The sequence below is a fragment of the Monodelphis domestica genome, chromosome 3 (genome assembly GCF_027887165.1).
Source record: "Monodelphis domestica isolate mMonDom1 chromosome 3, mMonDom1.pri, whole genome shotgun sequence".
Lineage (NCBI taxonomy): Eukaryota > Metazoa > Chordata > Mammalia > Didelphimorphia > Didelphidae > Monodelphis > Monodelphis domestica.
Genome location: NC_077229.1, coordinates 85,082,035 through 85,098,844, shown reverse-complemented (window position 1 = coordinate 85,098,844; position 16,810 = coordinate 85,082,035). Strand labels below are relative to the sequence as shown.

General features: G+C 37.3%; 2 protein-coding genes across 2 annotated transcripts in view; one reads left to right on the top strand and one right to left on the bottom strand.

Annotated features, from left to right (window-relative positions):
• LOC107648915 (putative olfactory receptor 7A2) overlaps nt 1–16,701 on the top strand; it is a 121,262-nt gene extending 104,561 nt beyond the window's left edge. Inside the window, exon 2 of the mRNA XM_056822360.1 lies at nt 15,755–16,701. Within this exon, the coding sequence (XP_056678338.1) occupies nt 15,755–16,701 (947 nt within the window). The remainder of the gene's footprint in view (nt 1–15,754) is intronic.
• LOC100013358 (olfactory receptor 7D4) overlaps nt 1–16,810 on the bottom strand; it is a 298,110-nt gene that overhangs the window by 45,596 nt on the left and 235,704 nt on the right. The window lies entirely within an intron of this gene.

The window sequence follows — 16,810 nt, the reverse complement described above, 5'->3', positions numbered from 1 at the left end:
TTTTACTTCGGCTTTGTCAGATATCATGATTTTGACTCTTCCCTTCTTTTTGTTTCAATTTCATCCTCTTTTTCCTCTGTAGACTGGATTTTCCCTCTGAAAAAATTTTCAAGGGCTAATGTCTTCTTCCTGTTTTTCTTTGAGGGTGTCTGTTAGTCCTAGGCACAATGAGCCATCCCTATGGTGGTTTTTCCTTCCCATTTTAGTCAGAAATCTGAGTGAGATGAGCAGGTTATCTGTTTATGGAGTTAAGGAGCATGGCTTTTGCCTGAGGCAAGCTCTGGAATCTCTGCAGCTTCTGATGTTTGCTAGAGCACCAGTGGTCTGTGTTCCCCAGTGTGCAGAGGTTTCCGGTGTAACTGCTCTCAGCGGTAGATCCCCGGCAGTCCTAGTCAGCTCACAAGGACCTAGAGGTGCCCCTTGCTCACTCCACAGGTGTCCCTCACTCACTCGTTGTTTCTGGTGAGTGCTGGCTATGACTCTGGCTCTGTATGTGGGGTGGGGGAGGGTAGATCGGCTCACTTTTGGTTGGGAGCTTTTTCTCTCTCTCATAGTGTGAAAATGCTCAAATCCCACATACCTTCAATAATGCACCTTACTGTTGAGTCCCTCCATTCTTTTGAAGATGGTTTTTATGTTCTTTTGAAGTAGTCTATTTCATCGGGTGCTGGGGAGAGGAAGTGTCTCATGTATAGACAGCCACCATGCTTACCCGGAAGTCTCTCCCTGCCTTTTTTTTTATCAGTTGATGTCCAATAGATTTGGCTCCATCCTCTTGCTTTCACCCTATGCCTATGTACCTTCCTCATGTGTGTTTCTTGCAGACAGCATGTGGTAGGGTTTGGATTCTAATCCACTCTGCTATTCACTTGCTTTTTATGGGTGAGTTCATTCCACTCACATTCAGATTTATGACTACCAGCTGTGTATTTCCTAGCATTTTGATTTCTACTCCTAGTCCTTCCTTTTCTTCTTTCACTATTTACTTCTAAACCAATGTTTGTTCTTAATCAGTCCCCATAATTCCCACCCTTATTTTACTTCCCTTTCTACCACCCTCACTTCTCATTCACCCCTTATTTTCTTTGTAGTCTTTTTAAAACTATCCCCCACCCTCTCCCTCTCTTGTACTGCTTCCCTCCCCACCAGTCCGTTTGTTATCCTTCTACTCCCCTATAGGGCGAAAATCTGTTCTCTGCTCCAATGGATTGGATGGTTCTTCCCTCTTTGGGTCAATTTCAATGCATGTAAGAGTTGAATATTTCCTATCTCCAACCTCTTTAGAATTCCAGTGTATTTCATCTGCAATGGGGATAAACTAGATGCATTCCCAATAAGATCAGGAGTGAAACAAGGATGCCCATTATCACCTCTACTATTTGACATTGTACTAGAAACACTAGCAGTAGCAATTAGAGAAGATAAAGGAATTGAAGGCATCAAAATAGGCAAGGAGGAGACCAAGTTATCACTCTTTGCAGATGACATGATGGTCTACTTAAAGAATCCTACAGATTCAACCAAAAAGCTAGTCGAAATAATCAACAACTTTAGCAAAGTTGCAGGATACAAAATAAACCCACATAAGACATGAGCATTTCTATATATCTCCAACACAGCTCAGCAGCAAAAACTAGAAAGAGAAATCCCATTCAAAATCACCTTAGACAAAATAAAATACCTAGGAATCTATCTCCCAAGACAAACACAGGAACTATATGAACACAACTACAAAACACTCTCCACACAACTAAAACTAGACTTGAACAATTGGAAAAACATTAACTGCTCATGTATAGGATGAGCCAATATAATAAAAATGACCATCCTACCCAAACTTATTTATCTATTTAGTGCCATACCCATTGAACTCCCAAAATATTTCTTTACTGATTTAGAAAAAACCATTACAAAATTCATTTGGAATAACAAAAGATCAAGGATATCCAGGGAAATAATGAAAAAAAAACACATATGATGGGGGCCTTGCAGTCCCAGACCTTAAACTATATTACAAAGCAGCAGTCATCAAAACAATTTGGTACTGGCTAAGAAACAGAAAGGAAGATCAGTGGAATAGACTGGGGGAAAGCGACCTCAGCAAAACAGTATATGATAAACCCAAAGATCCCAGCTTTTGGGACAAAAATCCACTATTCGATAAAAACTGCTGGGAAAATTGGAAGACAGTATTGGAGAGATTAGGAATAGATCAACACCTCACACCCTACACCAAGATAAATTCAAAATGAGTGAACGACTTAAACATAAAGAAGGAACCCATAAGTAAATTGGGTAAACACAGAATAGTATACATGTCAGACCTATGGGAGGGGAAAGGCTTTAAAACCAAGCAAGACATAGAAAAAAATCACAAAATATAAAGTAAATAATTTTGACTACATCAAATTAAAAAGCTTTTGTACAAACAAAACCAATGTAACTAAAATCAGAAGGGAAACAACAAATTGGGAAAAAATCTTCATAGAAACCTCTGAGAAATGTTTAATTACTCAAATTTATAAAGAGCTAAATCAATTGTACAAAAAATCAAGCCATTCTCCAATTGATAAATGGGTAAGGGACATGGATAGGCAGTTCTCAGATAAAGAAATCAAAACTATTAATAAGCACATGAAGAAGTGTTCTAAATCTCTTATAATCAGAGAGATGCAAATCAAAACAACTCTGAGGTATCACCTCACACCAAGCAGACTGGCTAGCATGATAGCAAAGGAAAGTAATGATTGCTGGAGGGGATGTGGCAAAGTAGGGACATTAATTCATTGCTGGTGGAGTTGTGAATTGATCCAACCATTCTGGAGGGCAATTTGGAACTATGCCCAAAGGGCGACAAAAGAATGTCTATCCTTTGATCCAGCCATAGCACTGCTGGGTCTGTACCCCAAAGAGACAATGGACAAAAAGACTTGTACAAAAATATTCATAGCTGTGCTCTTTGTGGTGGCCAAAAACTGGAAAGCGAGGGGATGCCCATCAATTGGGGAATGGCTGAGCAAATTGTGGTATATGTTGGTGATGGAATACTATTGTGCTAAAAGGAATAATAAAGTGGAGGAATTCCATGGAGAATGGAACAACCTCCAGGAAGTGATGCATAGCGAGAGGAGCAGAACCAGGAGAACATTGTACACAGAGACTAATACACTGTGGTATAATTGAATGTAATGGACTTCTCAATTAGTGGTGGTGTAATGGCCTGGAACAATCTGCAGGGATCTAGGAGAAAAAACACTATTCATAAGCAAAGGATAAACTATGGGAGTGGAAACACCGAGGAAAAGCAACTGCCTAACTACAGCGGTTGAGGGGACATGACAGAGGAGAGACTCTAAACGAACACTCTAATGCAAATATTGACAACATAGAAATGGATTCAAATCAAGAACACATGTGACACCCAGTGGAATCATGCGTCGGCTATGGGGGTGGGGGGAGGAAAAGAAAATGATCTATGTCTTTAATGAATAATGCTTGGAAATGATCAAATAAAATATTATAAAAAAAAAAAGAATTCCAGTGTATTGATGTTCTCCCCCCACCCACCATGAGCTTCTGTGTGACATATAAATGTACCCCCCTTTGTTTCATTTCCCATTTCTTTTAGTATTAATCTCTTTTTAGCTCTAGTTGTATATATATATTAATATACAAACACACATGTATATGTATTTATGCATACATATATCTATATACCTATTTATGTCTTGTCATTTCATCCTATACAGTTTGTCACTATTCCCTCTAAGTGTAATTCTTCTAGCTTCCCAGGTGATTATAACAATTTTTATGAGTTACCAATGACCACTTTTCTTATAGGGACACAACATTTTAACTCATTGAGTCTCTTTAAAAAAGTTTTTTTTTGGTTTTGTTTTTCTCTTTTTCCTCTTTTTTAAATGACCTTTTGATGATTCTCTTAAGTTCTGTGCTTGGGCATCAAATTTTCTGTTCAGGTCTGATCTTTCCTTTACAAATTCTTGGAATTCTTCTATTTTGTTGAATAACGATATGTTCCCCTGTAAGAATATAGTCAGTTTTGCTGGGTAGTTGATTCTTGGTTGTAGACCTAGTTCCCTTGCTTTTCAGAATATCATATTCCATGCCTTTTGGTACTTTAATGTAAATACATCCAGATCCTGTGTTATCCTCACAGTGGTTTCATGGTATCTGAATGACTTCTTCTTGGCAGCTTGGAATATTTTTTATTTGGTCTGATAGTTCTTAAATTTGGCTATCACATTCCAGGATGTTCTCAGTTGGGGATTAAGTACAGGAGATGATCTTTGGATTCTTTTAATCTCCACTTTTCCCTTTTGTTCTAGAATATCGGGGAAGTTTTCTTGGATAATTTCCTGTAGTGTTATGCCCAGGCTTTTTCTTTTGTCATGGTCTTCTGGTGGACCAATGATTCTTAAATTGTCTCTCCTCAAACAATTTTCTAAATCTTCTATTTTGTGAATGAGATGCTTCATATTTTCCTCAATTATTTCATTCATTTGGTTTTGTTTTATATTGTCCTGCTGCCTTGTGAAATCACTTAATTCAAGTTGTATTCTGGTTCTTAAAGACTGGATTTCATCCCTGGCTTTTTGTTCATCCTTCTCCTTCTGGTCTGCTTGTCTTTGGAGGTCATCTTTCATTCTCTTTACCTCATCTGTCATCTCTTTTGCCTCATCTTTCATCTCCTTTGCTTCATTTTCAAGCTGGTTGATTTTGGCTTTCAAGACACTATTTTTAGTTTCCAGATGATGTATCTTAGTTTTTAATTTCTTTTCCCAATTATCTTCAGTCTCTCTTAATTGTGTTTTGAATTGCATTTTGAGTTCTTCCAAAGCCTGTATCCAATTTACTGGGATTTCTGATTAAATGTTTGATAATCCCCTCTCCTCTGTTCCATTTGCTCTTTGTTTATTGCCTGTATAGAATCTGTCAATTGTAATTTCTTTTTTCTTTTTCTCTTGTTTGCTCATATTTACCCCTTCTTTACTCTCTGTATTTGTCTATGCTCTTGCTCCTCTCATTTTCTTTTGGTTTGGGGGTTTTCTGTCAGTCTTCCTTCTTGGAGGTTTGTCAGGAGATTTCTCTGTGCAGCCTGTGGTGGAGTGGTGTTGGAGTTTGAGCTTCCCTGTCCTCTGAAGGCTTTTGATTGGATTAAAGTCTAGCAGTCTATTGGTAGAGGGGTGTTGGAGCTTGGGTTTCCCTGCACTCTGAAGATGTTTGATGGGATTAAGTTCAGCTGCATTGGACTGGATGTGCTCTGAGTCCAAAACCTCCTGGAAGGGTGGAGTAATATGGAGGGAGGGTCTCTGCTGCTGTGACCAGGCTGCCCTCTCTGTGCTCCCTCTCCAACTCCTTCCCCACTGCCTGTTTCTGATGGTCTGAGCCTGGCACAGTCCTGCCTGCAAGGTACACCCTACAGACCAGCACCTTTGCCCGCCTAGAGGTTCCCGCTGCCACTGGAGGCTTAGCACTCTAGGTGGGGGGGCAGGGGTCCTGGGACCTACCCTCTTCCTTCCCCTTAAACCTCAGCATTCTTGAATTCTTGCTTCTGGGTGGGATACCTTTTTAACTGAGTCCAGTAGGAGAGTCCCTTGGCTCTGTCTTGTTGTTAGGTTTGATTTTCAGTCCCCTAGGAGCATTTAGTTTGCAATTGGTAAGAAAGAGTTTTCAGAGGTCTGAACTTTTGCTGCGTCTATGCTGCCATCTTGACTCCAGCATTGTAGTTCTTTTTCCAGCAAGATATTTCAGATTTTCTTCTTCTTTTTTCATTTTTTGATTTTGTTCTATTTTTTTCTGATTTCTTATGAAACCATTCACTTCCATTTGTCCAATTTTCATTTTTAGGAAGGTATTTTCTTCTTTAAGCTTTATGGTTCCTTTTCCATTTAGCCAATTTTACTCTTTAAAAACTATTTTCCTCAATATATTTTCAAGTCTTCTTTTCCATCTGATCCAATTTTGTCTTTAGAGTTATTTTCTTCAGTATTTTTTCAACTTCCATTTTCATTTGGCTGATTCTAGTTTTGAGGGAAGTTTTTTCTTAATTAAAATTGTTTATAAGCTGTTGAATCTATCTGTCATTTCTTTTATTTGGTTTTTAAACTTCTTTTCAAGTTTTTCCAGGGTTCTTTTGAGGCCTGACACCCTTTTGTTCTTGCATATGAGGCTTCACAGATTTGCATTTTGGCATTATTATCTTCTTCTAATTTTGCATTCTAATATTCCCTGTCACTAAAGTAATTCATTAAGATCATATTTCCCCTTTTTATTTTGCTCATCTTTCCAGGTTTCCTTTTTCCTTTTATTGTTACTTTGTCTGTATTCTGAAGTTCTGCCTTGCTTTTGCTGTAGAGGGAGTATTATTCTGAGCCTGCAGAGTAGTCTGCTCTGGTGTTTGGGGTGGGTTTGGCTGTCTTTGGATCCCATAGTGTGCACTTGATTTAGGTGTGGCCTTTCTTACTTGTTATGGGCATGCTTGTAGCTCTTTTGTCTAGCTGAATTCTGTTCTCTCTGTTGTCAGTTCCCTTGATATCTCTGGAAATGGTCTAGTCCCCAAACCTACAGTATTTCTTCCCCAAGGTGCCCAAGTTAGGTCCAGCCTGCATCTTCTCCTGAGCTTTTCTCAGTGGCCTAGTCAAACTGGTACCCTTTGCAACTGTGCTGGGCAAGATGCTCCCCCCTATACCTTCTCCTGAGCTGCACTTGTTGTGTTGGTCCTGCTGGTATCCTGCCCAGCCATATTGGGTGTGCTGGTCTTGCCTGCACTCACTCCTGGGCTGTACTTGGTAGGTTGTTCTGGCTAGTACTCTTCTTGGATCCATTGTTTGATCTAGTTCCATCAGTATTCTTCTTTGCCAGTTTGGGTGAGCTAGTCCTACCTGTACCTTTTCCTGGACCACATGTAGTACATTTGTCCCTGCTCTGGTGGTTTCTTAACATTGCAAATATTGGTCTATTCTGCTTTCTCCTTGTGAGCTGGTTTCCTCCTACTTTTCTTCATTTTGAGGCATTTCCCCCTTTTTACTATGTGTAGTTGTTCATAGAAGGGTTTGGGTTGGTTTGGAGATATTCCTTACTCCACTATCTTAGTTCTCTGAATGTATACATAATATCATGGAAATTGACTTGGCTTTGGAGACAGAATAATTTGGTTCATATTCTAATTCTGTTCCTTATTGACCCTAATCAGGTTACTTCTACAATTTGGGCCTCAGTTTCTTGATCAGTATAATGAAATGAACTAATGAACTTTAAGTTCCTTTTTCAGAATTATATCCAATAATCTAAAAGGGGATTCCTACTTAAGTATAAGTTGGATTAGATAATTTTTGATGTCCTTTCCAGTTCTGTGTGTATAAATGTAGCCTATTCTACCAATTATATGTCTAATTTTAGTGCTAGTGAATTATCCCTATCTCTTCTAATTCTCCAGGTAGGTGTAGACCAGAGTTATCAAACATGTGATCTATAGACCACATACAGCTCACAATACTCCCAAATAAAATCTGAATCAGATTTAAAGGGAATTGGGAAGCTTTTAATGTAACAAGATATAATAACATAGAAATAATATTAATATGTGGTTTTCTATGTCAAGATGTAGTACATAGGGATCTAGATGTCTATTTTAGTAATCTCAATTTCTGTATGAGTTCCATACTAATGATATATAATATCCTTTATATTCTCCTTAGAGATGAATGTGGATAATGCACCAGGCATGAGCCTGGGAGGACCTGGGTTCAAATCTGTCCACGGACACTTCTTATTATTTGACCCTGGGAAAATTATTTAACCTTAAGGGATGAATGGTAGGTTACACTTCTTCTAATAAGATCAAAATTTATTATCTGAATATTAGTTCCTTTCCTAGTCAAAGTACTCGAGAACAAATAAAATATAATCCAGTTACTCAATTTTCTAAAGCTCCAATATTTACATATATGGAAACATTCCTATACCCTACATCTTAAGGAATAATATGGGAGGAGGGGCTTCCATTTTCTTTTAATGCAAGGAACAATACTCCCTGAGAAATAGTATATGAAAAGTCATGGACCAGGTTTCAGTTGGTATACTAAGTAAACATTATAGGGATATTAAGATAACTGATCCAAAATCATTTATTAAACACCAACTGTGTGCTAGGCACTATGGTAGGCATTAAGGATACAAAGACAAAATTGAATCAGCCCTTGATTTCAAGAAACTTACATTCTACCAAGAAACATGTGTATATAGGAGAATATATAGGATAAATATAATGCAGAGTAGAGAGAGAGAGAGAGAGAGAGAGAGAGAGAGAGAGAGAGAGAGAGAGAGAGAGAGAGAGAGAGAGAGAGAGAGAGAGAGAGAGAGAGAGAGAGGGCAAAAGTAATTAGGAAGTATCAGAAAAAGTTTCATGCAGTAGCCAATACATAAGTTCATCTTGCAGCAGGTAATGAATTCTATGAGTTGGAAGTAAGGAAGGAGTGTATTCCAGGCATGGGTGTCTCTGTAAGGGTGTTTCTTTGGGGAAACAGCAAGGCCAGTATGTTTATGACATTGGAGTAATATAAATGGGCTGAAAAAATAAGTTGGAGTCCAAAAAGTTGAGGGATTTAAAAATTAAACAGATAAGTCCCTTAAAACATTTAAAATAAAGCTTTTATGTGAGGAAAAAAAAAACATGAAAAAACTATCTATCTTTTCAACCTCCTAATTTGTCTTGATATGGAAGAATGTCACACTATGATCTTTTGTTGTCTCTGCAACTCTTTTAATTCCAGTAGTTATTTTAAAGTTGTTTAGAGAGGAATCTTGGGAAAGTTCTGCTAAGTGCTTTCTCTATTCCACCTTCTTGGCTCTGCCCTAGAAATACAAACTAAATAAATTTAAATATAATTATTAAGCAAGTTTGGTTGGTTGTATTAATATCCAATGTTAAAATTTTAATGAAATATTTAAGTAAATTTTTGAAAAAGCTTGAAAAGTGAGGATATCAAGCCCAGTGTAACAAGATTAAATTTAATAGGCATACATATATAATTTTATACTTGGATTTCACAATTTTAATGTTACAAATACAATGGAGGAAAGGCAGGGTTAGCCTTAAAATCTCTTAGAGATTATAATTAACTCCCAGATTAATGTGCTATTGAAGGAAAGAAATTAATTTGCTCTTGGGTTGAACTGAAAGGCAGTATCCAACATTAGGGAGGTAATACTCTAATCTATTCTTCCCTAATTAAATCATAACCAGGGTACTGTATTCAGTCCTAGGCCCCCCATTTTAGTGAAGAGATTGGCAAGCTGGATTATTTCCAAGTTATGATTTACCAGGATGGTAAAAGGCATTATTGTGACATATGAGGATAAGTTTAAAGAACTACCAATATTAGGGAAGAGAAGACTTTGGGGGAAGGAGGAGACATGACAGCTGCTTTGAGATGTTTGAATTGCTTTCATGTGAGAGGGAGATTGGACTTGGTCTGCTTAACCCCAGAAGACTGAACTAGAGACAATAATAATGAGAAGCCCAAAAGAAGCAGATTTTGGTTCAACATAAGCAAAAACCATCTAGCACTTAGGCTATTTAAACACTGGAGTGGGCTGGAAGAAAGCAAATGCTTACTGAGCAAGTGCAGTAATGTCAAATAAAAAGGGAGGGAGGGCACTAAACCATGCATAAATAGCCTTGCTGTGGCATATTGACTTAGAAACCCACAAGATATTGTTTATGATCTACTGTATTTTTATTTGTTTTATTAAATGTTTTACATTTCTCAATTACATTTTAATCTGTCTAGCCACACTGGGAATTTTGCTGATCACTCTTTGGCTGTTTGACACCTCTGTTATAGATTATTCAGATTGGATTCTTTAGTCTCGGAAATGGTCTTCCTTCTGAAGATGTCCAGAATTGTCCAAGTGTTATACAGCACCCTCCTCCACCCCCTCCCCCGTTAAGAAGTTTTCTTCCAAGATTTCCTGTTCCCCAGGAAGCTGAGCTGCTGAGGGATTGGAAAGAGGGTTATAAGATTTTTCTAATGAGGAGCTTGGGGAATCCAACTTCTTGGAAACCTAGAAATTAAAGGCGTTTCTCCTGGTCTTCCACATGTATAGACACCAGCTATTCCAGACCAGAAGGGAATCAATTTCTGCTTTCCAGAGATATCAGTCCACTTGCTTGAGGCTATATATCTTTTTTTCCTGGTACCTAAAGCTTCAACTTTTCTTGTTTTAACTTCCAACACTCTGAGACAGAAAAAGAAGCAGCAAAACTTATTCACTTGGTGATGCTCAGTAAGTACTTGAAGGTGGTAAGTGTTTAGGAGGTGGAGAGAAAGAAGAGGAGATGGGAAGTAAGGAAAAGAGAAACAACCTGTATTGCTCTAGCAATGCAAGATGATTTTCTCAAACCCATTTCAGTCCAAATCATAACTTAATCCAATCCAAAGAGCAGCAAATCTTAACTCATTCTAGAGTCTACTTGAAAGTTCAGAATTCAGCCTAGGACTGGGGTCAGTTCTAAGAGAGAAACAAGAGATAAAAATGAGAGCTATACTCAAAGTCAAGAGAACTATATTCAATTTCTAGCCCTGCTACTGACTAGAAATAAGACCTAGTTTTAATTATTTCCCCTTTCTAACCACAAAACAAGAATGAACCATTTCCTGTTGACTTCATAACATATTTTTCAATTTTTAACTTTTTAAAAATATTTTTCCATGTTTACATGATTCATTTTCTTTTCCTCCATCTTCCCTTCCCCCTCCCAGAGCCAACAGGTAATTCCAATGGGTTGTACAAATGTTTCACTTGATACCAATTTCCATATTTTTCATTTTTGCAATAGAGTGATCTTTTAAAGCCAAACCTCCAAGTCATATGCCCATATAAACAAGTGATAAATGATAAGTCATAGACTTCACAATATTTTTGTGAGGATCAAATGATATTATCTTTGTGAAGTTGTTTGATCATTTTAAGTAACTTCAGAAAGATTTTTTTTTATTAACAATAGTGGAGAAATGACATATTGTGGTAGTCCATCTTGACCAAGTATAGTCCAGATAGCAGGAGTAATTTCTGGCTATTGTTAAGGCTCAGATACTACAATGGGATGCTTTGTATAGACAGAGGGGTTATGTCCCTAATTCCAGGGACAAGGTATTGGGCCATGTAGGGCCTGTTCATATCATCCTTAGATGCTCTCTGTATACAGATCTTTGAATGGTACTCTGGGTTGAGTTTGTATCAGGGTCAAGGTATACAGGTATACAGAATCAAGAACTATGGGTGGAATAGGGAAGGGAATGGAAGGACTCCCTCACTTAATAACAACTCAAGGGTAGGCTGAAACCATTTTCCATGATCTTAAAGTAGATGAGAAAATAGGAAATTTTAGAGGAGGGGTTGAAATTCATAGGGAGATTGTCAGGAAGAAAAGTATAATGAGGAACCAGGCATAGACTCTATATATGGTTGGGAAAAGCAAATGGAACTGAAGGGATGAATAGGATCCCACCTACCTTGGAAAAAAGAAAGATAAGTTTTTATATTGCTCTTGGATCTCATGGCTTAAGTGTGATGCAGTAAGTCAGCTAAGAATCCAGTGACCTGAGTTCTAATCCTATAAGCATAAAGAAGGATAGACAGTCCCTGAATCCTCTGCATCTGAATAGCTTTTAGTATCTATGTAGGCTTAATAAAGCTTATTTTATGATGTGGATTGTGAGGCACAAAGCAGGAAAATGACTTGTCCAAAGTCACAGGATCAAGTCATCTAGGTTCCACCATGTCCAGGCTTTTCTGCTCACAACTGTTCCTGGGTGATGGTTTAAGTTACTGCCCTGGCAGTAGCTTGTGGGGAGGTTATGATCATCTAGTATAAATTGAAGGATGACAAGAGTGGGATGGAATTCCTAAGTTCTGTGGCAAGATGAGAGATGGCAGGAAGAATCAGTCATAAACTGCATGTGGACTGAGGAATAATAACAAGAGAGCAGTTCAGAAGAGAAAGGGAGCTAAGTAAGATTTCCCAGATAATCTAGAGAAGGCAAAATTTCCTTTCTGATCAATGTTCTTGTTGGATTTGAGGATTTCACTCTGATGCAATAGTCAGAAGCCCTGTTCTCTCAGATTAGTTCTGGGGGTGCTTCTTGTTTTGTGATGTGGGGCATGCCACTGCACCATCCCTGTGCCTCAGTTTCCCCATCTAAAGTAAATTGTTTCTCTTTTATTGTTCCTCACAGCTGTAACATTATATGTTTTGGGGACTTAGAAGTAAGAGATATCAGACTAACAGTGAGAAAAATGCTGACAGGGATGTAGAACCAGTAGTAATAACTAGATGTTACAATGGAACAAATTGATTTCACAAAAGAATCCCTTACTAAAAGAGCTGTGTAAATAGTGGGATGGGTTGTTTTGGATGATAGTGAGTTATCCTTAAATGTGGTGTACAGGTATAAAAAGCTGGTTGGCTCAATATCAGGTGGTTCCAATTCTGAAATTCTGTGATTTGGATGAAAACGGAAAGGGAGCTGTGACTAGAAATTGTATCATATCTATTTGCACTCAAAAGAAAGGAGACAGAACCATCGTTGTACTAGACATATAGGAGGGAGAGTCAGGCTTAAGGGAAAGGGATGATTCCAGTACTGTTTAACTGAATGACTAGAACTGGAGTCCCCTCAAAGAGGCTTCCAATGCTTTTGCAGAGAAATACTAACAAGCAGTCATGGTTCCCCTAAGAGGGAATCATCTCATTCTGCTTCAGCTCATACTGTTTGCCTTATTGACAGGAGGTAATCGGAGGCTCCTTCTTTGGTCCAGAAACATACTGTCTACTACTTCAGCTTCTGATCCCTAAAATATTTTCCCACAACCACCCAAGAGGCTTTTGCTGGTGCCATTTGTTGGTAACTATGTGAAACTATACCACATAAGACTGGTGTACACATAGCCACAGCCAAACTCTCGTACTTGCCCTCTCAAGGAAAATATCTTGGTGTAGATATACCCACATCTGGGAGGTTTTCAAGAGATCTTTTTAATACTGGTATGTTCTTGGTCTGGAAAGTGAGAGAAAAAGAAATATTCAAAGATAACACAAAAGATTTAAGTGTGGGAGACTTGATAAATGCTGATGCTACAAAAAAAACAGCCTTGGATTGAGGGGTATCAATAATGGAGCAGTCATTACTACCTCAAAGGAGTGTCTTTTAATTTTAGACATTTCTATTAAGAATTCTTTTTTCTATTGAACTTAAAGCTTTCTTCCATTAACTTCTTCCCATTGATCTTAGTTCTATGGCTTGGAAAATGTTAATCTGATAAATACAATGAATCAAACTGAGTATATCCTTCTTGAATGAATTTAGACTTCTTTGTACACATGATCCTTGGACTTTGATGCAACTTTTAAAAGTGCTTGGGAGAACATAAGGATGGAAGACATTAAACTAAGTGGTGACTTAATAATGTTTTCCCAATTAATGATTGTATTGAAGAAAGAATAAAGAAGCAATTAATAACCATGTAAAAGAGAATGATTAGGATGAAATACCAAAATTGAGAGATAATGATAAAGTGGTGCATAGAGGAAAATTATATATATGAAAACAGTTATTAAAATAGGCAAACAGAAGATTAGTGAACCAATTGCATCCTTTTAAAAAGAAGAGAATCAACAAATTAATAAATCCAAAATTGTCATAATAGAAGGATTCTATAAAATTGGGGGAAAGGCAGAATAAAGAGAAAAACATATAAATGGTAAAACTAAAAACTGTAACTTGAACAATTGAACATTGTCTACAAACCTCTAGTTAATCTATTTTATCTAAAAAGAAAGAAAATGGGAAACCAAATTATCAAAAATAAAAATGAACAAGATGAATTCACATGAGAGAAGTTGGGTTCACAATAGAATCCTTTTTGGTAAAAATTCACTATAAATGTTTATGCCACAGAAAAAGGAAGAACTTAAAGAAAATGTATAATTTTCTTTCTTCAGAGTATGAAATTCCCAAATTAACAGAACATGAGACAGATGCCATAAGCAACAAAATTTCAGAGAGAAATACTATAAAATCTGTAAAAGAAATTCTAAAGATCCCCCTAGACTGGTCTAGGTAGATTTAGAGGTAAATTCTCTTAAATACTTAAGGAAAAATGAATAACTATAACACCTAAATTACTCTCAACTGGAAAAGGAACATCTCACCAAAATCTTTTTTTGTGACAATTATGGTTTTAATCCTTAAACTAGTAAGAGATAAAATAGAGGAAAGAACTATAGACCAAAATCATTAATGAATACTGATGTAAAAACTTCAATAAAGTTTTTGCAAAAATATTTATTAACACATAATATTATATTTTAAAAATATATATTTAAAAAAAGTGCTCACTATGACCAAAATATTTTTTTCTACTTGGCATCCTAATCCCCATTGCTAACTTAAAATTCTGGATCTCAGACAAGTTCTAGCCTTTATTCTCTGCCTACTTTGTACATTGAGATAACAGTTTAAGAAGAACAATGATAATCTGGAGATCGTCAAGAGGAGGGCAATGGATAACTGATTGTTACACTTCAAGGTTAGTTTCTGGTGTCACCATTCAGGAAATCAACTGTACAAGTACAAGCTAGAAGAATTCTGACCAGATAACAATGATTTGAAAATTTTCTGTGGCTTTTCGTGGATTGTTAAACTCAATATTGGTTAGCAGAATTGTGGCAGTCAACAATCCAGTGACAACTTAGCCTGTATTACAAGAGTCATAGCTTCTAGTATGATGGAGATGACAATCATGCTGTTCTTGGAAATGATCAGAAAACATTTGAAATTTTGTGTTCAGTTCTAAGTACCACAATTTAGAAAAGACACTCATAATCTGGAGATCTCTAAGAGAGAGAAAGAATGGGGAAGGGTATATGAAGACCAATTGAAGGAATTAAGCATTCTTAGCTTAGAGAAGAGAAAATGTGGAGAATGAAGTGATTGTCTTCATATACTTAAAGAGAAGTCATATGGGAGAGTAATGGGATTTGCTTTACAAAGATTTAGAGGATAGAATTAGAGTACTGAAGAGAACTGGAAAACAGGTATATTTTGACTCAATATAAAGAATAAATTCAGCATAATGAAATCTACTCCAGCCTGGAATATACTCTTTCAGAAAGATGAGGTGCTTCTCTTCTGGAGAAATCTTTTAAAAAAGCTATATGCCCACTTGCCAAATATGTTGTAGAATGTATTATTTGTGAGATACAGTTTGCATTATGTGTCCTTTGAGGTCCCTTCCATCTCTGTGATTTTACAATTCTCACTGTAGAAAGAACTGCTTAAAATCCTTCTCTTATTCTAGGCCATTGAATTCTATCTGCTGATAGCTACAGGAGTGGACGTATTCAGAATACAATATCTCTTTCTTTATTCAAGTAATCAGGAGTCACCAATGCTTAGAGAAAATTTGAGATGATGTTCATAAATTGTTCATTTCTAAATGTGGTTGTTGGTGTTTCAAAGAATATCCAAACTGGAAGGAATCTTGGAAGTCATTAGGTCCAAGTCTTCTACATTACACTGAGGATGAATGAGAAAAAGTAATAAGTGGCAGATACAGAAACAAAACCTGGATATTCTAAGTCAGAGTTTGGTGCTATTTCTATTTCATATAAAAGGACAGCTGTATTTTCATGTCTTACTCTTCTTACTTCTCTTTTTCAGCAAAAAAGGCATCCCTATGGTGCCAGGAAACCAAACACAAATCACTGAATTCATCCTCTTGGGATTTTCTAAGAAACCAGAGCAGCAGGGGCCCCTCTTTGGGCTATTCTTGGGCATGTACTTGATTGCCGTTGTTGGAAATTTGCTCATAATATTGGCCATTGGCTCTGATTATCATCTCCACACCCCCATGTATTTCTTTCTTTCCAATCTGTCCTTTGTGGATTTCTGTTTGGTATCCACCATAATCCCCAAGATGCTGATGAATATCTTGACACAAAGCAAAGTCATCCTCTATGTTGATTGTCTTGCCCAGATGCATTTTTTTATAGTTTTTACTAGTCTGGACAATTTTCTTCTCACTGCAATGGCCTACGACCGTTTTGTGGCTATCTGTCACCCTCTACACTATACAGTCATCATGAGCCCTAGGCTCTGTGTCCTACTATTTTCACTCTCCTGGATATTAAGCCTTCTAAATTCCTTCCTTCACAGTCTGATGGTAATGCGACTCTCTTTCTGTAAAGACCATGAAATTCAGCACTTCTTTTGTGATCTTGATCAGGTTCTGAAACTCTCTTGTTCTGACACCCTTATTAATTATATTTTTATATATACTGCAATTGGATTGCTGGGCATTATACCCCTCACAGGGATAGTTTTTTCTTATAGTCAGATCTGTTGTTCCATTTTGAAAATCCCATCTGCTGGGGGTAAATATAAAGCCTTTTCTACCTGTGGATCTCATATCTCTGTTGTTTCCTTATTCTATGGCACAGGGCTTGGAGTCTATATCTGCTCTTCAATTACCCAATCTTCCTGGAAGAGCACAGTTGCCTCAGCACTGTATACTGTGGTCACTCCCATGTTGAACCCCTTTGTTTATAGCCTGAGGAATAAGGAAATAAAAGATGCCTTGAGGAGGATAATTAGAAGAATAACCTCATCTCAGTGATGGAGCTGGGCTCTGGTCCTTGGTATAGGACAATGGCCCTTCAGGGGAAAATATTGGAAGGCAGAAATCTTGGATTTCTTAATTCCCTCCCCACTCCAGTCCATCCTCC